Source organism: Sorex araneus, chromosome X (assembly GCF_027595985.1).
Source record: "Sorex araneus isolate mSorAra2 chromosome X, mSorAra2.pri, whole genome shotgun sequence".
Lineage (NCBI taxonomy): Eukaryota > Metazoa > Chordata > Mammalia > Eulipotyphla > Soricidae > Sorex > Sorex araneus.
In genome coordinates this window covers 324,236,331-324,258,589 of record NC_073313.1, presented here as the reverse complement: position 1 = coordinate 324,258,589, position 22,259 = coordinate 324,236,331, and the positions used below count along the sequence as shown (strand labels likewise).

General features: G+C 39.6%; 1 protein-coding gene across 1 annotated transcript; it reads right to left on the bottom strand.

Annotated features, from left to right (window-relative positions):
- Positions 1 to 1,085: 1,085 nt before the first annotated feature.
- PEX13 (peroxisomal biogenesis factor 13) lies at positions 1,086 to 21,976 on the bottom strand. The gene is made up of 4 exons (XM_004609199.2): positions 21,681 to 21,976; positions 14,050 to 14,744; positions 5,744 to 5,869; positions 1,086 to 4,801 (listed from the first exon to the last, which is right to left on the bottom strand). The coding sequence occupies exons 1-4, from the start codon at positions 21,770 to 21,772 to the stop codon at positions 4,503 to 4,505; spliced, it is 1,212 nt and encodes a 403-aa protein (XP_004609256.1). The 5' UTR covers positions 21,773 to 21,976; the 3' UTR covers positions 1,086 to 4,502.
- Positions 21,977 to 22,259: the final 283 nt, after the last annotated feature.

Here is a 22,259-nt window from a genome sequence, read left to right as displayed (position 1 = left end):
GTTGTTTGTTCATGTTTTTTGTAGTAGTGTGGTGGTGGAACCTTCAGTTCACTATCAGTATTACCCTCTTCCTCTCAGGTGCTCCTCAGCAGCTTAGGTAAGGTCTCTAGTAACACTCTGGAGGATGTGTTTTTTTTATATTGGACTTGTAGAGCTTCTAGTGACGTCAGTATTATGGTGCAATTGGAATATGCTATGGGACTACTGTCCTAAGATGTTTGAGATGGTCAGGATAATCTCCATAGAATTAGGTGATGGAAATGAAGATGTGATTTCCGAGTGCCAGGAAAGGGGAAAATAACTGCAGCCACTCCAAAATAGGCCATGCCCACTACCACCATGTGAGTGGGGTGCCGGGTAGGGGGGCAGAAATCTGGGAGAGGGAGAAAACTGGGAGCGGTGTAGGAGGGTGACTCAGGGGTGGATGGGATGGTGCTGGGGAGGTGGGGTGGTTCAGAGTCCTCCGAGGAGACGCCTGAGGCGCAGCTACTTTTAATTCTTAAATTAAGTATGTGTGAATGAGAGATTTAATTTTTAAAGAATAAGTTTTCTTTTTGGGGGGTGAGGGGGAGGGAACAGCATGGTCACACCCAGTGATGCTCAGGATTACTCCTGGTCCTACTTAGGAGACCATACGGAGTGCTGGGGATCTAACCTGGGTCAGTCACATGCAAGGCAAATGCCACAACCCGCTGTGCTATCATTCTGGCTCCTGAATATGAGTTTAAATGTAAATGACCAAAAACATGTAATTGCCATATCATTTTTTGATTGAATTTTGCATGTTTTAAAAAGCATTCGTAAGATATAGTAGCAATCCTCAGTGTTAACAAGGAAGAACCTGAAAAATAATGAGTTTTTTCTTCCAATGAGTTGTTACGCCCAGATTAGAACTTCACACATGCGTGGGAGTAATAGGGTCCTTGCCTTGCACGTGGCTGACCTGGGTTCAATATTAGGTATTCGAGCCCTGCCAGGAGTGATCTCTGAGTGCAGAGTTAGGAGTAAGTCCTGAGCACTGCTGGGTGTGACGCCCCCCAAAACAAACAAACACCAGACCAAAAACCTTCCTTTGACTCAAACTAGAATTTTGAGGTCTTATTTTTTATTGAACGCACCTTCAGATGCATTTTATATAAATGTAATTCTATTACTTTTCTTTAGATTACAAGCAGAACAATTGGATAGCTGATATACACAATGATCTGAAGAACTTTTTTATATCCCAATACTGCAAAAAGCAATAGTTTATCTTAAAAAAAAAAGTCAATTGAGTTTAACATATTTTATTTGCCCAATAAAGGTAACTTCACAGTTTATTTTCAAAAAATGTTTTCCCCACCACTAAAGAAAGCACAATAAAAAGGGCAAACGTATTCAAGTATAACTATGACACACTGACAGACAAGCCAAACATTTAAATGCAAAACCATGAAAATCTATAGTTCTCTTACTTTTCCAAATTGATAAAATACAGTAAGAAAAAATGTGATATATTATTGTAACCAATAATTATAATATCTAACTGAAAATATTTGGTTTTAGTAATTTATATAGAAATTTATGAAAGCACTCAAAATAAGTAGTACTCCTTAAATAAGTTGAACATTACATCTAATCTCAAATTATTCTATACTATCACAACAAAAGGTTACATAGTTTATCTACCATTCTGGTCATAAAATTTTAGAAAAAAGAATTTCCAGACACAATTTATTACCAGATAATATATATATTGTACTTTAGCACTTGACCCTCACAAAATAACCTAAAAACAGTAAAAGTTTTGCCATATTCTGTGCAGAAGAATACCTTGGCCAGGTGTGTGGCTCAGTGGTGGAGCACATGCCTTGGCTGTATGAGGCCCGGGGTCTGATTCATGGCACCTTTTCTAACCTAAACAGCTTTGACTCAATTGATTGCCTTTACTTCATTTCTAGCATTCAATTTAGATATCTCAGCACACCATTTGTTGTTGTTTTTAGTGAATAATTTTTTCATTTAAAAAAATTTAGAGAAATGTGTGTGTGTGTGTGTGTGGGAGAGAGAGAGAGAGAGAGAGAGAGAGAGAGAGAGAGAGAGAGAGAGAGAGAGAGAGAGAGACAGAGAGAGAGAGAGACAGAGAGACAGAGACAGAGAGAGATGTTCAAGAGAACATGGTCCTAAAAGAGCAAGCACTGAAGGATGTTTGAAAGGAATCAATACAATCCCTCCAAAAGTCCAAATGTCTTGGTTTAGAGTTCTCAGCATACATAAAAGATAATCTGGGCATTGTCAGAGGGAAGACCTTGTAGCCTGGATGGTCCTTTCATAATCTCATCACAAACTCTACATGCTTCTGTAGCTTCTCCTTTCCTTACTTTTTTTGAAATTCAGTTTTTTTGGCTACACCTAGTTATGCTCAGGGATTACTCCTGGCTCTGTACTCAGGAACTACTCCTGGCGTGCATGGGGGATGATATGGAATGCCAGAGATCAAGCCTGGGTTAGCTGTGTGCAAGGCAAACACTCTCATGGCTGTACTAGTGCTCCAGCCCCTGCAGCTTCTCCTTTACTGTGGAGTCCAACTATTTTTTTTTTTTTTTTAAGATTTTGGATCATATCTGGCAGTACTCAGGGATTACCCCTGGTGGTGCTCAGGAGACTATAGTAAGAGCCAGGGATTGAACCAGGGTCAGCTGCATTCAAGGTAAGCACCTCAGCCCCTGTACTCTCTCTCTCTCTCTGGACAATATAGTATTTCAGAGAAAAAACCCTTTTCTTTCTTTTTTTTAAAAATTTTGGGCGGGGGGGGGGGTGACACCCAGAAACGGTCAGGGCTTACTCCTGGATCTGAGCTCAGAGATCATTCCTGATGGCCTCAAGGACACCATATGGGGTTCTGGAAATAGAATTTGGGTTGGCAGGTTGAAAGGCAATTGCCCGACCTGCTGTATCAATGCTTCAGGCCCATGAAAAAAATTTTTTAAGAACAAAATTTTCTCTAATGACTTTCAAGGAATCAAAGCTGAGTATGACTGTTGAACACAAATGGAAAAAATTTATACAAGAAAATTAATTTCTTCTATTTGAGGACTAAGAACTGCATTACAAAACTTGGACTAAAATAAATTTTCTGAACAGAATCAAGATTTGTACTTTAAATAATTTTAGTTATTATAAAAAAATAAAAGAGGCTCCAAGAAACTTTTCATAAAGTTTTATGCTGAGCACATACTTGTTTCCTTTATGTTTTGCTTAGTCTTATGTTACAGAATTACATATTTGGTGAACATGAAGTCTATAGAAAAAAAAAAGATAAAATACTTAAAAATTTTTCGAATAATTCCAAGTTTTTAACAATATTTGCGAATGTATTAGTATACACATTTATGATAGTATTATATATGATTGAGCAAGTATACAAATAATCCAATTTTGTGGGAAATATTCAGTATGCTAAAATTCAGTTGTACTGAAAATCATTCACTACCAAAATAAAGTCACATAGTAATATCATATTCCAATTGGCAAATGAGCATTTTATTTATAATCTTAGTAGCAAATACTATACCCAAAAGAAGAGTGTATTCAATGAACATTTTGAATGTTTAAAGATAGCTTTAATACAGAATTTTAAAAAGTGATAATATTAGGTAGAAGCAGAGAATCTATGAAAAGACTGATATTATTACTGCTAGAATTAGTTATACCATTAAGTACAAACTAAAAAGATTTGAGTCTTAATGAAAGACAAATAAAATAAATCTTTAACATATTTTAATTATTCCAAGATAAAAGCTAGTCATATTGCAATGGGATAAAATGTTATATGATCCTAAGAACAAGTGGAAATAATTTGTAAGAAAGACAAATTTCAGGTTTTTTACTTTCAGAGAAAACTATTAGGGTTAAATATCATTCCAGCCCACATCCTTTACAGTACTTCTAGTGACTTTCTTAAGATAAAATTTAAAAACACAAAAGGTAATAGTGTCAGTTGATGATGAGTTAAAAAATATTACAGGCTAAATCAAACCCAACACTAGACATAATTCAGATTAGAACATTTTTATTATTCAGTTTAGTGTAAAAATAGTTTTTGCCTATTCTCATGTTTGTTACCACCCAATTTCTGAGAACTCAAATTACTTTAGAACTTAAAAAAAAAAATTACACACAAAAACTCCCCACATCAATGATCCTTACTGTAGCAAACTGTGTATTTTATAGTTCATCAATCTTACTCTTTCACTTAACATAGGATTTTAAATAGGATGAAGATGATAGCAATGTCCGTAATCTTAAAATCTAGTGATCCAAACAATCTCATGGTTCAATAACCTGTAAAATATAATCAAGTCACTAGACCAATATATTAGTGTACAACTTTAATAATTTCTAGCAGCAAAACACCTGGAATAGCCAAAAACCAGTATTTTAATTAGATTGCAAATTGATAATTTTTTTTATAAGAAGTAATGTTTAAAAGTACTCTATAGTTTGCAGGCAAACAAAAAAGATTAAAGATCTTGTTTATCTCCACTTTTCCCAGTGGAATCAGGTGAAACAGCCCCCTTATTAATTTCAACAAAAACAGACTCAAAGGCAGCTTCCTGTTCATCCAAAGAATCAGCAGCTGTGGCTCCTTTTGTTAGTGTTGTGTTGGTAAAAGATTGTTGCTGCTTGGGAAGTTTACTGGATTCCACTGTTTTTCTACCTCTTCTTTTACCAAGAATCTTGACATAATTAGCCGGTATGAGTCCTGTTGTTTGACCATCAAGACTAGCCAGAAGCCAACCACGCACTTTGGGTTGCTGGTCTGATGGAAGAAAAGACAGTTTTGTCATAACATACTTTGTAGGTCAAAAAGTACAGTGATAGAAAAATATTAAGTAAAAACTTTTATATCTATGTAATATATATATAAACAATCTTAAGCTGAGGTTTTTTGTTTTGTTTTGTTTTTGGGTCACACCAGGCAGTGCTCTGGACCTACTCCTGGCTGGCTTGTGGGTGTGAGGGATTGAACCCATATTAGTCACATAAAAGGCTAGTGCCCTGCTCAAGTTCCATTGTTCTGGCCCCTAAAACTTTTTATTGTTTTTGGACCACACCTGGTAGTGCCCAAGACTTCCTTTTGGTTCTAGGCTCAGGGATCATTTTCAGAGGGATTTAGGGAAACATAAAGTGCTGGTACAGAACCTAGGTCAGCCACATGCAGGGTAAGTGTCCTACCTACTTGGTCCTTCCCCCCAAAACTTTAGAACATTTCCTACAATAAACACTTGTAGTGAAAAAGCAATGCTAATCTTATAGACTGACAGGGATGCTTAGATGACAATATATAATTTCTTTGGTTTGATTTGCTACATTTAGTGTTGGCCTTATGTTTTTCCATGGGTTTAACAGAGATTGGAAATCAGTATTTTGTTTTTCCTTGTTACCAGGGGCTGGTAGAAGGGATGAATGAAGTGTTACATGCCTGAAATCAAATCCACATCCTCAATCATGTGTCATGTCACAGAGCTATGAGTATTCTGAAGAGTTTAGAAAAGATCATACAAATGAAATACTTATTTCAGACAACTATGGGACAACACTTCTTCTCCTTCCACCAGATATGGAAGATCTACAAGGACACTTGAGAGAAATCCTAAACTCCTTCTTAGCTACTTAACAACCAAGATCTCTTGTTGCAGTTTTTTATACAGTATTAACACATTCTAAAAATTTATAGACAATTCTGATTTATTAATTATACCTTTGAGAGCTAAGTTTAGCATATCTCCAGCACGGAAAGAAATTTCTTCTTCAGAGACAGCAGCAAAATCATATTCTGCTCTGGCAACTACATGGTCATCTTCACCATTTGCCCAGTTGGTGTTATCTATAAACCAAATTAAGAATATTAGATTAGTAAAGCCTACAAACAGATAATGTAACTTCAGTATGGTTTGCAAACTGCATAAAATATTCAAAAGAAAGTGACTGCCCCATCAATAAATCCTATAATCAAGTGTAAAAGTCAAAAATATGTTCACCAGGATATCTATAATGAACCTTTTTCTCCATGTTCTAGCTAAATCCTGGTGATTTTTCTAACCAATTTTTGGAAAAACAGTGATTTTCTTTCTGTAAAAGTTCTGATCGTAGGGATTATAAGGAGTTAAAAAGCATCATTGTCAGGCATGCCCCTGAGCACAGAACTGGGAGTAGCCCAAAGCAGTGCTGGCATGCTCCCCCCCTCCAAAAAACAAAACAAAACAAAATAAAAGGGGAAGAAAGAGAGGACTGAGAGATAAAACAGTGGATAAGCACTTGCCTTGCATGTGGCCAACCCAGGTTTGATCCCTGGCACCACATACGGTCCCCTGAGCACTCCCAGTAGTGATCCCTGAGTGCAGAGCCAGGGATAAGCTCTGAGCACAGATGTGTGTGGCCCCAAAACCAAAAGAAGGTGGAAAGAGGTCAGATTGTAAATATTTTAGGCTTTGCATGTCATGAAGAAAAGCTGAAGATATCATGTACCTCTTTATGTAAATGTACAGTTGAAGAGAATTTTGTCCCCTTAGTTTTTGAAAAAAACTTAAAATATAGTAACAACTAAGAAGAATGAGAATCTGGGAGGTAGGATAACATTCCACACAACTGGGTCTCCAAAGGAGTGTTTTTATACATATTAAGTGCAAATGTTCACCTATTAATGTTAATTTGTAATGAGGTTTGAGGTACTTCATTTATGGAGAAGTATTTTTGACTGTTAGGCTCTATCATAGGTTGATCAATTGAACATATGGTTTTAATTGGGCATATGAAGATGAATAGTCTAACTCTGTTAAAGTCTTTCTTTTGATATGTATTTTTATCTTGTCATTAGAGATTAATCACTTCCATAAAAGACTAAGGGCAAGTTCTTCAGTTGCAAAATTAAATAGACTTTGAAATACACACCTGGGGTGCTAGCATACTTGGCTGCTGTGCTGAGTGAGGATGTTGTGCTCACGTGGAGCAGCTAGAGAGATTGCACTTGTGGTCCGGCATATGCAAGGAGGTGGCTCACCACTAAGCCACATCCTGGACCTCAAAAAAAAAATTCTTTTGTGTCAAAATAATACTTCTGCGTTGGAATTTGAGCTTGGAAAATACATCTGTTACAAACGTAGACAGAAATGAAAATTTCGTGCTTGTCTTTAGACAGTTTGGGAGGTGTACAGAGTGTAACAATGTAACATTACTTGTACTTATAACAATAGCTGTGGCCAAATAACCAGTCCAATATTAAGTTTTACAAAAGAATATTTTGTTTTATGGTTTTAAAATGAATTCATTGAAACATTTACTTGGTAATCAGTTACCCAGTAACTGATAAAGCTGATTTCCAAAGCCATTATGTGTTTCTCAGTAAGAACAGCTGACAGCAGTTTTTGTTCAGAAAAACTCAAGTCTTAATCTTAGTATTAAAAAAAAAAACTATTAAAAACTCTCTATATCCAATTATCAGGGAGATGCAAAACAAAACAACAATGAGATATCACTTAACATCACACAGACTGGCACACATCAAAAAGAATAAGAACAATTAGTGCTAGCACGAATGAGGGGAGAAAGGGATTCTCATTCAATGCTGGTGGGAATGCCATGTGGTCCAGCTTTTTTGGAAAACAATATGAGCATTTCTCAAAAAATTAGAAATTGAGTTTCCATATGATGCAGCAATACCACTCCTGGGAAAATAACCCTGGGGTGCAAAAACACACAGCAGAAATGTCATCTCCACTTGTATGTTCATTGCAGCACTGTTCACAATAGCCAGAATCTGGAAACAACCTGAATGCCCGAGAAGAGATGATTAAAGAAACTATGGTACATCTACACAATGGAATACTATACAGCTGTTAGAAAAAAAAGTCATGAAATTCGCTTATAAATGAATGGACATGGAGAGCAACATGCCGAGTGAGCTAAGTCAGAAAAGGAGACACAGATAGAACGACTGCATTCATTTGTGGGACACACACACACACACACAGACAGACACACACAGACAGACAGACAGACAGACACACACACACACACACACCCCTGTATGAAATGAACACCCAAGGACAGTAGAACCAAGGGGCCAGGAGGACTGGTCCACAGTTGGAAGCCTGCCTCAATGACTGGGGGAGAGGGCAGTTGGGATAGAGAAGGGACCATTATGACAATGATAGTTGGAAGGGATTGCTCTGGATCGGAGATGTGTGATGAAAGTGGGCAAAGGACCAAACATGATGATCTCTCAGTGTCTGTATTGCAAAAGATAAAGAAAAAAAGGATGAGAGAGAGAGAGAGAGAGATAGATAGATAGATAGAGAGAGAGAGAGAGAGAGAGAGAGAGAGAGAGAGAGAGAGAGAGAGAGAGAAGAGAGTATACCTGACTTCAGGGAGGGGGCAGGAAGGAAATGGGGGATATTGGTGATGGGAAATGTACATTGGTGGAGGGATGGGTGTTGGAACACTGTATAACTGAAACTCAATCATGAAAGCTTTGTAACTGTATCTCACCCTGATTCAATAAAAAAACCTATTAATTAAATTTAGCCACCACTAAGTCATCACACTATTATGTGACAGGGCAAGTATGTCAGGATCTTCAACTTCTAATATGACAAAATCCACAGAACAATAGTTACGTAATAAGGGTGACAGTTTTTTACCTTTGACACCACTAGTTTGATAACAGGATACATTCAAATATTTTCAGCAATACATCTGATGAGTAATGTAATATTCAGCTAATTTACAAATTGTACAAATGTTATATCTCCTTTATTTTAATGAATTGACAAAGATCCATTATCAATTACATTTACAGAGTAGTATAAAGATATTTTTGAATAGCTGTTTAAAAGACAATTCTGAATTATATCTAGTCTGACTTGGTGAACAACTGATAAGCAAAAATTGCTACTATATCTTATCACACTGAATTTTAAAAGCATCTGACCTTAAGATAATTTGTGTTAAATATTTTGCCCTATATTAGACATAAGTCATACAAAAATGAGTCATTCAGTAAGAGAAGCAAATTTTAATTATACTGCTATAATTAAGACCAAAATGAGGGATGGAGAGGCTGTAAGAAGTGTAAGGTGCTCGCCCTGCAGGTGTCTGACTCAGGTTCCATCCTTGGTGCTGCATACGGTCCCCCAAGCACCAAGTGCAGAGCTAGGAGTAAGCCATGATTACTGCTGGGGATGATTAAAAACAAAACAAACAAAAAACCCAAACAACAACAAAGATAAAAATGTAAATGGGACACTGCCAGCTTATAATTTTAGACCTCACTTTTACCAGATTAATGAACATAATTTGAAACATGGTAAACCTTTCTCTGTTCCAGGAGACAATGAAGAGATTTTCTCAATATTTAGATACATTAATATAACCAGTTACATAAAAATAAAAACTAATCTGTGGAATTTGGGGGGGGGCTGTGGGATGGGGCAAGGTCTTCCAAGCAGTGTTCAGGATGCCAAGGGTTCCTCTGAACAACTTTTGGTAAACCGAATTGGGGTTTAATGTGAGGGCCTGCAGATGTAGCGATGCTTCAGTCTTGTGGTCCTGGGGATTCTGGGGCCACTTTGGTAGTGCTCAGGGGCCTTCAGAGCTATATCCAGGAATGCTCAGGGACCATGTGACACAGGGGTCAAACTAGGGTCAGCAGCATGCATGACATTTGCCTTAAGCCCTGTACTCTCTCTCCAATGTTCCCGCAGAGATGGCATTCACTACCTCTGAAAAGGTGGACATTACTAAGCAAGTCCAGTCTCAGGTTTAGCACTTGCTTAACTGAAGTCACTATCAAAATTTAAAAAGCTGGTATTTTTTAAACAAGCCAACCTCATTTAAATGAGGATTATCCAACAAAAACATTCTATTGCCCATTTATGATCTGAATCTGGTAAATGAGATCAGTTTAAATACACTACAGATAGAAAAGCTGAGAAATTTGTAATAAGGCTATATAAACTATTACTCATTAGTAGATTTTTCTGAATTAAATTGTCAACTTTGTCCTTTTATGCCCATGAAGGTAATTTTGTGTTCTAGGGTTATGCATTTTTTGGGGTTGGAGGCACATCTGGCTGTGTTCAGGGCTCACAACCTGAACCTGCTCAGGGATCTCTCCTGGCAGTGTTCTGCGGAATCAGGGATCAAACCAGGGGCAGCAGCGTACAAGGCAAGGGCCTTAACTTACCTTGTGCTAGCTCTCTGGCCCAATACCACTCATTTTAAAATCACTATTTTATCACATGACGGAGGGTCTCACTTATAAACTAGACGTCCTGCTCTTCTCAAAAAACTGTTCATTATGAAAGGTTGAGAGATAAGTGTCTTTTCCCTGGACACATTTATAATTAGTAAAAAGATTTCCTTTCATAGCTAACAAATGAGTCTCAAAAACTTACTTTGGTCATAAGCTTCTTTTGTAGAATCAAAGATTAATTCAGGGCTTTATGCACGCAAAGCATTAGCTTCAGCCCTTTCAACCCTTTGTAATCCCCTTTGTGATTTCCTTTTTCTGGTGATAAATTTCTGGTCATGAGATACTCTTTTGAATTTCTGATTTATTTATTTATTTATTTATTGCTTTTTGGGTCACACCCGACAATGCTCAGGGGTTACTCCTGGCTCTGCACTCAGAAATCACCCCTGGCGGTGCTCAGGGGACCATATGGGATGCTGGGAATCGAACTCGGGTTGGCCACGTGCAAGGCAAACGCCCTACCTGCTGTGCTATCGCTCTAGCCCCCTATTTTTTTGACCATTGACTTCCTGAGAGTTGTGAAGTTTCTGATGATTATTCAGTCTAATAATGTCAAACTTAAAAAAATTTTTTGATACATCCCTCCTTTCTTTTGTGTTGACCGGTTAATGCTCCCAAATTGTAAACCGTGGAGGTCTCCAGGGGTCTCAGTGCCTGCATACTGGGCCATAGTGTTCGCTGCGGTTCGCATTACTTTTGCTATGGTCTTTGCATATGTAACTCTCCGGGGGTTACATTCTTGGTTGAGACCCAGGAGTTCTGGTGTTTGTTGGGGTTTGCTGTGGTGAGCATGTGCTCACCCAGGTCACACTTCCTGGCTATGGGACTTACACATCTGTTTAGTTGTGGTGCCTGCCAGGGCTTACACCCTTTTTTTTTTTTTTTTTTGTGCTTACACATAAATGGATGTGATGAATAAAGCCACAAACTGTGTGGTATGAGGGGATCACAGACAGCGGGGTTGTCAGGTTCAAAGAGCTGAATTGCCAGAATTACGTCCAGTACATGCAGGACACCAGGGATTTGAACCTGTGGGCACATACTTGCAAGGCAGGTGCTCTAGGTTATTATATTATTTCTCCAGGCCCCAAACAAACACACACACACACACACACACACACACACAGACACACACACAGACACACACAATACCCATTTAACATAACTATAATGTCATTGCATGATAAAGGCAATGCTTTATGACCTAATTCAATTATAAAATAATCCATATTTTACTGTGCCTTAAATTGTAATATTCAAAATGCACTTTTCTTGTGTAGTTTCTATGTGCTCACAATAAAAAATACTGCAGTGTATTTGGTTATTTAACTTCTGTAGTTACTGAATTATTGTTTCTGAGTTACAAATTACTGAAATTTATATTGTGTGGAATAAGTGTGAGGCAATGACTGCACAGCAATGACAGTGGTTAGATAGTGCAGATAAGATTCGCTGCTGCAAAGTACTCAATTCTGCTCTTGTAGTGCAAGAGCAGTCATAGTAACACACCAGAATGTAGCTGTTTTCCAGTAAAACTTACTAATGAATATCAATATTTGAATTTCATGTAATTTTCACATAAAGAAAAACAATTTTCTTTACATTTCCCACCCAAACTATTAAAATATGGATCAGTATTCAGCTTGTGGATTGGATCAAGCCAGGTTTAGCTCACAGGCCAGATTTTGCCAATCTGTGCTCTAAATATGCTAAGAAATGATACGGCTGACACTACTTCCTTAAGACTTTGTCTCAATATTCTACAGCAGGCTTAAATTCTATAACCACCACCACCTGGGCCTCCTTTTACCTGGTTCCTCATATCCTAGCTGCTATAGGGTGCTTCTTTATCATTTGACTTCTCTTGTTATCCATTACCACCATCTTTCTCTATTGACTCTTTTCAGATTAAAGACGTTCTCAGATCTCACTTCTATTGGGGGAGTGGGGTGGGAGAAGGCGCTACACCTGGCTATAATCAGAGCTTACTCCTGGCTCTGCTCAGGGACCACTTGGGTGCTAGGAATTAAACCCGAGTCAGCTGCATAGAAAGCAAGTGCCCCACCCACTGCACTATCTCTTCAGCTGTTCAGATCTCATTTCTTAAAAGACAAAGCAAAACAAAAAATGGCAATTGCAAACAACTCCACATCAACTTGCTCTAATCCAACTTGCTACTTTTTTTATTTGTTTTTGAGTCCCACTGGGCAGTGCTCAGGACTTACTCTTGGCTCTGCACTCAGGGATCACTTGTGGAGGGGCTCTGGGGATCATATGGGGTGCCAGGGATCAAACCTGGGTGGACACATGTGAGGCAAACACCCTATTCATTGTACTATTGCTTCAGCTGTTTATTACTTTAAAAAACAGCTATTTGTTAATCTCTTTCTTATGTTTTCTGGCTTTATTTACCTCTTACTCCCACAAGTTTATCTCCATTTTATTAAAACTACTTGCTAGTTTTTGATAGAGATAATAAACTCCAAATGCAAAATCTAATGCCTTTTCTAATTCTTGATCTTATTATAGTATCTGACACCAACCATTATCCTTCCCCTTCTTGAAACTTCCTATCTCCACCTTCACTTCTACAGTAGAGGAATAATAAAGCTCTACCTCTGTGTCTCCTGATACCCAGCATTCATTTCTATGGAAGAGTGATGCACTATCATCCATTTACACTATTTTAATGATTATGTCTATGTGAATGATTCCTTTTTTTTTTTTTTCTTTTTAGGTCACACCCGGTGATGCTCAGGGGTTACTTCTGGCTCTGCAATCAGGAATGACTCCTGGCGGTGCTCAGGGGACAATATGGGATGTTGGGGATTGAAACCAGGTTGGCTGTGTGCAAGGCAAATGCCTTCTCTGCTGTGCTATTACTCTGGCCCCGTGAATGATTCTTTAAAAAGTTTTTATGGATTGAGATTCTGTGGTTTATAACACTGTAAATAATGGTTTCTCATTACATAATTCCAACACCATATCCATCACAATGTACTCACCCCTCCTCCTCCAAGGAAACCTTTCCTTCTCAACACCCCTCCTATGCCCCCTCCCCCAACTGTATAGCTCAGTTCTCCCATTATGCTGCCTTTAGACCTTTGTTGCTGCTTTGGTGTGTATACTTAAGTTTCACATGAGAGAGAACATTTGGTATCTATTCCTTTTCTTCTGACTTATGTGGATGACTCTTAGATATTTCTTTTTTAACTCTTTCCTAAAACCCTTTTCTATCTTATACTTTGCTTTCTGAAACTTAAGTTCTACTTGAAATTCTCAGTTGCAAATAAAAGTCAATAACAAAAAGAATAAAAATTTCTCATAAAATCAGTTGTTCCATGTGATTTCTCTAGATCTACCTTGCTCATTTTGCCTTCAAATGCATATCCAAACTATACTTTGCTTTAGAAAAACAATTGGTTTTATCCAAAAGGACCACTACCTCCCTCAAAAAATAGTACTATTCAATAAGCCTACTCTAGAAGGACTAGAGCGATAGTACAGCAGGTAGGGCATTCGATTCCTCCATCTCTCTTTAAGAGTCTAGCAAGCTACTCAGAGTATCCCGCGTGCATGGCAGAGCCTGGCAAGCTACCCGTGAAGTATTCGATATGACAAAAACAGTAACAACAAGTCTCACAATGAAGACATTACTGGTGCCTGCTTAAGCAAATCAATGAACAATGGGACCTCAGTGCTACTCTTGAAATCTAAAATTATTTTATAATTTTTTTAAAAACCCATTCTCTTACCTGTTACTTCATCACTGTGGGTAGACAGCAATTTCCAGATGAGGTAAGGCCCACCAAGGATAACAGCAAAAAACAAGAATATTGGCCAAGATTTTGCTGAGTTAGCTGTTCTGTCCTCGGCACCAAGGGACGCCACAGTTCCTTCACTTTCTGCCCATAGGTCTTCATTTTCAGAGCCTCTTCTTAAGCCTATCATCCACTGTAACCGTCGGTAAAGATACCTTATAGTCCTAACTAATGCAAAAGCTGAAAACACCTTTGTAAAGTGTATTTTTAATCGGGAAAAGTGATTTGCTACATCCAACACAGCCCTAAAACTGTTATAGACGGCTGAAAAGGTAGCATCCATCATCATACTAACAGAGGCAAATGCATGCACGATACTTTCAATGGACTGAAATGCACCTCTGCTGCTTTCTTCAGCTTGCTGTACAAATCTACTAGGTGGAAGATCATCCATACGTAGGCGATTATAACCCAACCCATTATATCCGTAACTATAAGGGCTATAGCTTCCATAAAATGAATTTCCATAGGCACCATATCCAGAAGAAAATGAACTGTAAGCAGGTCTGAAAGTGTTCACATTGCTGCTTCCGGTCTGTTGTGATGGCCGTGGAAGAATAGGAGGGGGCACTCTGGTAAGAGTTGGTTGTCCTGGTCTGATTAATAAAGTGGGACCCAAATCAGCAGATCTGAAACAGAAAAGATTCAAAATAGACACATAAGCATACTAACTCAAAGTAAATATTAAACAGCTTCTATATATCAACACTTTGATGTATTCTACTGAAGATGTTTTAATAGTACCCAATACCTAGATGCTTAGAATCTCAGTGTTACAACAAAGTAACAGAATTCTACTATTTTCCTGTTTACCCATGCTAGCATTATCAGTTTCCTCAGCAATCTGTGTTTTTTTTTAAATTTTGTTTTCTTCTTTTAAATAAAAACATTTTTTTCTTTTTTTGTTTAAGGAAAATGTTCAGGGATCCCTCCTGGCTATGCATGGGGGACTAAGTGCTATCAAGAAACAAATCTGCCTCCTCCCCCCCACTTCCCCTCAACTTCCATGCAGACCATGTGCTACAGCCCACTGAGCTCTCTCTCAGATCCTCTCATTTCTTTTACTTATTTTTTGGTGGGGAGGCAACAACCAGTGGTGCTCAGAGCTTACTCCTGGGTCTGACCATAAGGATCACTCCTGGTGTGCTTGGGGGACCATACGTGGCTCTCGTCACGTGCAAGGTAAATGCCCTACCTGTGGTATTATCACTCTGGTCCCTCCTGTGGTTTATTTTAAAGACATATCCAGGGCTGGGGATGTAACTCAGTGGTTAAGTTTGCTGTGTGCGTCTCCAGCACCACAAAAACAATGTTAAAAGACACATCTACATCTATGAGGTTAGCAATGTAAGTGGTTGGTAAAACATTTATCCTGTACATATAAGGCTTTGGGTTCAATTACTAACACACAAAAAATTTCACTTTTCATTTTCCTAGGGTTATTTACAATAAAATACTTGTCTATCCTTGTACCTAGATGGCACTATCTTAGTTAAAATAGTTTTATTAAGGATTGCTAATGTCCAAAGAATGTTCTCTCCCCTTTAAGAGTGTCTCTGTTATCTATTTGTGTATGAGAATGAGAGCTTGGAATTTTACATGCTTCTAAAAACAAAAGTCAGTACTAGTGGGAGGTTAGGGATTAACCTACACTAACTCTGTTAATCTACATTAACTCTGTAGACTAAATTGAAACAATCAACCTCTTTATATTGGGTTTTAACCCATAATATATATATTACAACAGATCAACAGATGAGTCTTTTAAAGATTTTTTTTCATGATTTTTAAAAAATTGGGACACAACCCATTGGTCCTGAGGATGAGGGCCTGCTGTATTCAGGAGACACTATGCAGTGCCAGGGATCAAACTGGGATCAGTTTCATGCAATGCAAGTGTCTTAATCCTGTGCTATTTGGTCACCATTTTCCTAAGGGGTAACTACTCCTGGCTCTGCATAATGGAATTATTTCTGGTGGGGCTAGGAGACCATATGGGATGCTGGGGACTGTCTGGGTCAGTGCAAGACAAACATCTTACCCTCTGTACTATCATCTTAGCTTCTTGTTCTTAATTTTTTACCAAAAAAATCATATGAGATTGCCTGGAATTGTTAGTGGGAAAGCTCTTAATTTTTCAGAAACTGATTTCTTTAGAACTATGCTAATGGACCAGTGCTAGTTTATGAATTCTTCCTATCACTCTCTAGTGAGAAAATGAAACTGTTTAATTTGACTCTGCTATATTTTTACTGTTTTGTAAAAGTATTGGTCATGAACACAAATCGCGAAGTACTGCTTTACATGTTTATTTATTTTGGTTTTGGGGCCACAGGCAGCAGTATTAAGGGATGACTCTCAGTTCAGTGTTTGGGGTTGTTCTGGCAGTGCTCAGGGATCACACAGTAGGCAGAGACTGAACTCCATTCTTCTGCATGTAAAGCATGTCCTCTAGACCTTTGAGCTAGCCTCTGGCCAGATGTACAGCTAATATAGGACTGTACCATCTCTCCAGCCCCCTACATGGGATATTTTCTTTCTTTTCTCTTTCTTCTCTCTTCCTTTCCTTCCTTCCTTCCTTTCTTTTTTAGGGGTGGGGGAAACCATATGGGATGCCAGGGACTGAACCTGGGTCGGCCGTGTGCTAGGCACACATCCTACCCGCTGTATTATCTCTCCAGGACATGGACATTTTCTTTCTAACTATGCTGTAGGTCACTGGTATTCTAAGAGCCAATCTGGAACCGAATAAAGAGCTTGCACCATAATAAAAGCCAACAAATGATTTCTTCACAGAGAAAGCTTTGCTAACAAAATTCCAGTTGAATAAGTGTGTTCAGTGTCTACATTCTGTCATAAATTTCTTATTTACTTATTAACTAATTCAGAGGTTTAGTACTACACCTGATAGTTCTTGGGGAACCATAAAGGGAACCAGGATTGGCAAGATACGAAGCAAACTCTTTAGCACCCTATTATCTCTTTGGTCCTCATATCTATTTACATCTTACTTAACATATAGTTTAAGAACAAGCAGCCACAGATTCTCACCTACAAAATAGATAGTTGGAGAAGCACTAATACTAGTTCTGTTTTGAATAGTGCTTCTTCATGATGTCCAAAATATAACTGAAGGAACTGAGATGATTTGAAGCTCGGCTTGTGTTCTTTTATTTATTTATTTATTTATTTTTGCTTTTTTGGGTCACACCCGGTGATGTACAGGGGTTACTCCTGGCTTTGCATTCAGGAATTACTCTTGGCGGTGCTCAGGGGACCACATGGGATGCTGGGAATCGAACCTGGGTTGACCACGTGCAAGGCAAATGCCCTACCCATAGGTATGCTATCGCTCCAGCCCCATTTTTGTTTTTTTTTTGTCGGCTTGTGTTCTTAAGAAGGTTTAACTACCTCTTGCCCTTTTCTACCTCCCCACTATCCTTTCCTATTTTGCAATGACCAGATCAAACAAGTTTGCTTGTAGTTTTTGCCAGGGCTTGTACTCTATTTAGTTGAGATGCTTGCACAGACTTGGCTGAGATGTGGCAAGAAATCACTCATGTTGCTGGAGATAAAAAACAGCAGAACTGCCAAGCACAACAGAGTTGCCAGGATCATGGTTGGCGTATGAAGGAAGAAAATGGCTTCAACTGTCAGCCTCATGCTTGTACGGCATGTGCTCTAAAGACTGAGTTATTGCATGGCCCCATATCTACTTTCACACCTCCATAGTTTAAGGGCTACTAAAAGGAAACCTATCTACCAGAAAGCAATAAAAATTAGATTTGATACCAAAAAACCCTATAATTGTTATAGGCTAATTATACCTAGGGACATACATGCAAAGGTCTTAAGATACAGAATTCGGGATGAGGTAAGTCAGCTCAAAGGACTGGAGTGTATACTTGCAGACACTAAGCCCCTAGTTCTATCCCTGACCCAGCATGGCCATCTGTTGCCCACAAGTGTGGCCCTGGTGGTTTCTGAGCACCACCTCTGGATCTGAACAGCATAGCATGTGGGGTGTTCAACAAAAAAGCTGAGAAAAGAATTCAATAATATATAATAACATTATTATTCAACAGTACTGGAGTGATAGCACAGCAGGTAGGGCATGTACCTTGCACACGGCTGACCCGGGTTCGATTCCTCCGTCCCTCTCGGAGAGCCCGGCAAGCTACCCAGAGTATCCCACCCGCACGACAGAACCTGGCAAGCTACCCGTAGCATATTTGATATGCCAAAAACAGTAACAAGTCTCACAATGGAGATTTTACTGGTGTCCGCTTGAGCAAACCGATGAACAATGGGACAGGACGACAGTGCTACAGTGCTTTCCTATTTTTGGTATTTTTGGCCACACCCAGAGATGATTAGGGGTTACTCTTGACTCTGTATTCAGGAATTAACGCCTGTTGATTGGAGGACCATATGGGATACCAGGGATTGAACCCAGGTCAGCTGTGAGCTAAGTAAGTACTCTACCTGTTGTACCATCACCCTGGCTCCAAATAGGAATTTTCTACTTAAATAGTGAGGGGGAAACTGTAAGGAAAAATACATGTATTATCTCACAATAGATGCAGAAATATCACTTATAAAATCTAATGCTACTTTGTAATATCAGAGAGAGCAATACCAGAGAGATAGTATAGGGTGTTAAGGTGTTTGTCTTGCATGTGGCCAGGGCTGCTTATGGATCCCACAGTACTGCCAGAAATAGTCCCTGAGTACTGCTGGGTATAGCCCAACCCGACCCCACCTACCGCACAAATAAAACACTTGGCAAGACAGAAATCCAGTATAGGGGTTGGAGAGTGACTACAGTGGATACAAGTTTATAAACTTGTGTTGTATGCAACTGACCTGACTTGACCTGGTTGCCTAAGCACCACCATAGTGACCCCTGAGAACAAAGTCAGGTGTAAGTCCTAACACTGTCCAGTATAACTAAAAAAAAAAAAAAGAAATTGAATATAAAGCTATTAAACAAAAACAAATGAATTTCATAGTGCTAATAGTCAACAGAAATGTCAGCAAAAGATAGAGGAGAAACTTCAATGGCCAATAAATATTTAAAAAGATGCTCAATCTTACTACTAACCAATGTAAAGAATGATTAAAACTGTATTAAGGGGGCTGGAGCGATAGCACAGCGGTAGGGTGTTTGCCTTGCACGCGGCTGACCGGGGTTCTAATCCCAGCATCCCATATGGTCCCCTGAGCACCGCCAGGGGTAATTCCTGAGTGAAGAGCCAGGAGTAACCCCTGTGCATCGCCGGGTGTGACCCAAAAACCAAATAAATAAATAAATAAATAAAAATAAAACTGTATTAAAAATAACATCAACTGCTGAGAATTCTCTCCAGCAAAAATGTAAAAATTGGTATATAACCACTTGGGGGAGCAATTTGGCAATAGTGCTAGAAGGCCTTTTCATCAATTTCCACTCATCAGTAACTAGTTAGAAAACCCCTTGCAAAAAGGCCCAACTGAAAAGGGCACAACTGATGATTACAGCAGCTTTTTGGAGGGGGGTGTGGGTAACTCCCAGCAGTACTCTGGAATCATATGTGGGGGATTTGAACCCTGGTCAGCCCCTATAAGGCAAGCAAGCACCTTTACCTGCTGTACTATCTCTCTTACCCCTAGAGCAGCTTTTAATATACAAAAGCTAAGCCCTAACACCGATAACAGAATATTTTATTTTTATACTGGAAAATATCACCTGGCAGTTAAATGATCTACAGCTTTATGTATAAATAAATCTGAAAAAATACCTGGTGGGAAAAATTTCCATCAAGTTTTGATGCAAATGGTAGTTTGAAATTATTTTATGTACGCACAAAAGGTACACACAAATGAAAGTACTAAAGTGTAAAATAAGAAAATATAAAAACATTATCTGTCAGACTGACCACCAAATAAGGATAGAAGTTACTGCAGAAAAACTGAATGTGAGTGTTTAAACGTTTCAGTAAATTTAATTTTTATTGTTTTGGTGCCAGATAACGAAACCCAGAGTCTCATACATTCGCGACATGTGTTCTACTGCTGAGTTATATCCTGGGTCATCTAATTTTGATTTAAAAACAAAGGAGGGCCAGAGAGAGAGAGAGAGAACAGCAAGTAGGGAGCTTGCCTTTAACAAATTCGACAAACGTTTGATTCCTGGCACCACACACGGTTCTGAAGTCCAGTCCCATGCTCTCCCAGTTCTGCCAGGAGTAAGTCCTGAGCATAGCGGGATGTTCCCCTGCCCCCACCCGAAGAACAACAACAAAAACCCCGCGAATCTAGCAAAGCAAAATATTAATATTTTTCTTTTTTTTTAAATTAAATCACTGTGAGATAGACCCTCACAAAGCTGTTCATGACTAGGTTTCAGTCATACAGTGTTCCAGCATCCATCTCTCCACCAGTGCAAAATGTTAGTATTTCTTACAGTGGGAGTGAATACACAAGTATTCATAGACTGACAGTTTTTACACGTCTAAACTATCCCACAAAAAAAAAAAAGGTGGGAAACGGCTAATATTTAAAACAATCAAGTACAATACCTCTTGATTCTCTTCCAAAGAACGGTACGGATTGTTTTTTTTTCTTCCCCAGACAGTCAAAATCATTCATAAAAACAACAGCATAGTCATCCCCATCTCCCAGCATAATTAAAACGAACTTGTTAAATATCTATTATTATCAAATTAAATTGCTACTGTGTTCAAGCGTTTAAAGATAGCCTAGATTTTAAAACCCAGCTAAAATAATATTTTCCCATGTGTCAGGGGAATTTTGTTAACGAAAACAACAGTAGGTGATCGGACACTGAGTCTCTCACCTGAACCAAGTCGAAAGGGCTCTTATACTCTAAGTCTTCTCTGAATTGCGGATGTGTTTAATGCAAAACTATAGGCCTGAGAGAAAGATCACACTTTTTTTTTTTTTTTGCGAACGAATAAGGACCAGGCCTCAGTTTTGCAAATAATCGTTTTAATACAGCTTCTCCAAGTATCTACCCCAACTACTGCTAAGTTATTGTGGAAAGAACAATAAGCATATATAAACGAGCTGCAGACGCGACCTTTGCAGATTTCACCAACTTATCCAAATGTTTAAAAAAACAACAGCAACAAAAAAAGCTTCTGCTAGACTTTGCTCTCTGGCGAGCTGGGGCAGAGCAAATTCCACTGTCATCTACCAGAGATGGAAAATTCGATGCTTTCAAGAAGGGTTGGGGGGGCGGGCTGTGGCCTGGGCGCCCCGCGAATAGAAAAGCGCAGGAAACCGCCCCTCACCCTTCGCTTCAAACGCTGACACTCGAGGCGCCCAGGTCTCCGGAAAACCTCGCCTGTGAAACACGCCAAGTAAAAAAAAAAAAAAAAAAAATCACTACTCTGACAGTAAAATTCCTCTCGCTGGCGCCGGGCTTGCACCTCAGCCCCCTCAAGGCCCGGGGGCGGGTGGAGAGGGGGAGGGGACAGCGCCCCCCAACTGCCTCAACCGCCCGCCAGACAGGTCCCCGCTCCAGCCCGCCACACCAGCAGCCTGATGAATCCCGCACTCACTGGAAAGCGGGGCCGGGTCCTGGTCCCGGCCCGGCCCCCGGAATTCGGCGGGTCTCCCAGGGCTTCGGGGGCGGCGGCGGCTGAGACGCCATCTCCAGCGCCTCCGCTCAGCTCCCTGGGCTGTGGCACTCGCCCGGCCGGGGTGTAAGTGCACCCCGAGCGCCAGGCCCAACGAGCAGAGCGCCGAGACCTCCACCCCGCTCAGCCCCCGCGAGAGGGACCCCGGGCCGAGCAGAGCTCCCACCTCCCGCCACCGGGGACCGGAGAGACCACGAATCCTGGAAGGAAGACACTTCCATTTTATTTGCCTCAGAATGCATTTTCACCCAGAACCTGAGAGTAAAGGCTCATCGATATTTCTGTCAGCGACTACGGTGGCCTAGACCTCGGAGCCCTACGGAGATTTTTCTTTCTTTCTTTCTTTTTTTTTTTTCTTTCCGGGCCGGGTCAGGCTCTGGCCGGGAGCCAGGTCCCCCGCACTGTTGGTCTATTACACACTGGCGGAGATCTGCGTGTGGCTACGGGCCAGGCAGTTCTTCTGGCTCCCTCACAATCAAGTAGGGAACAGTTCACTGATTC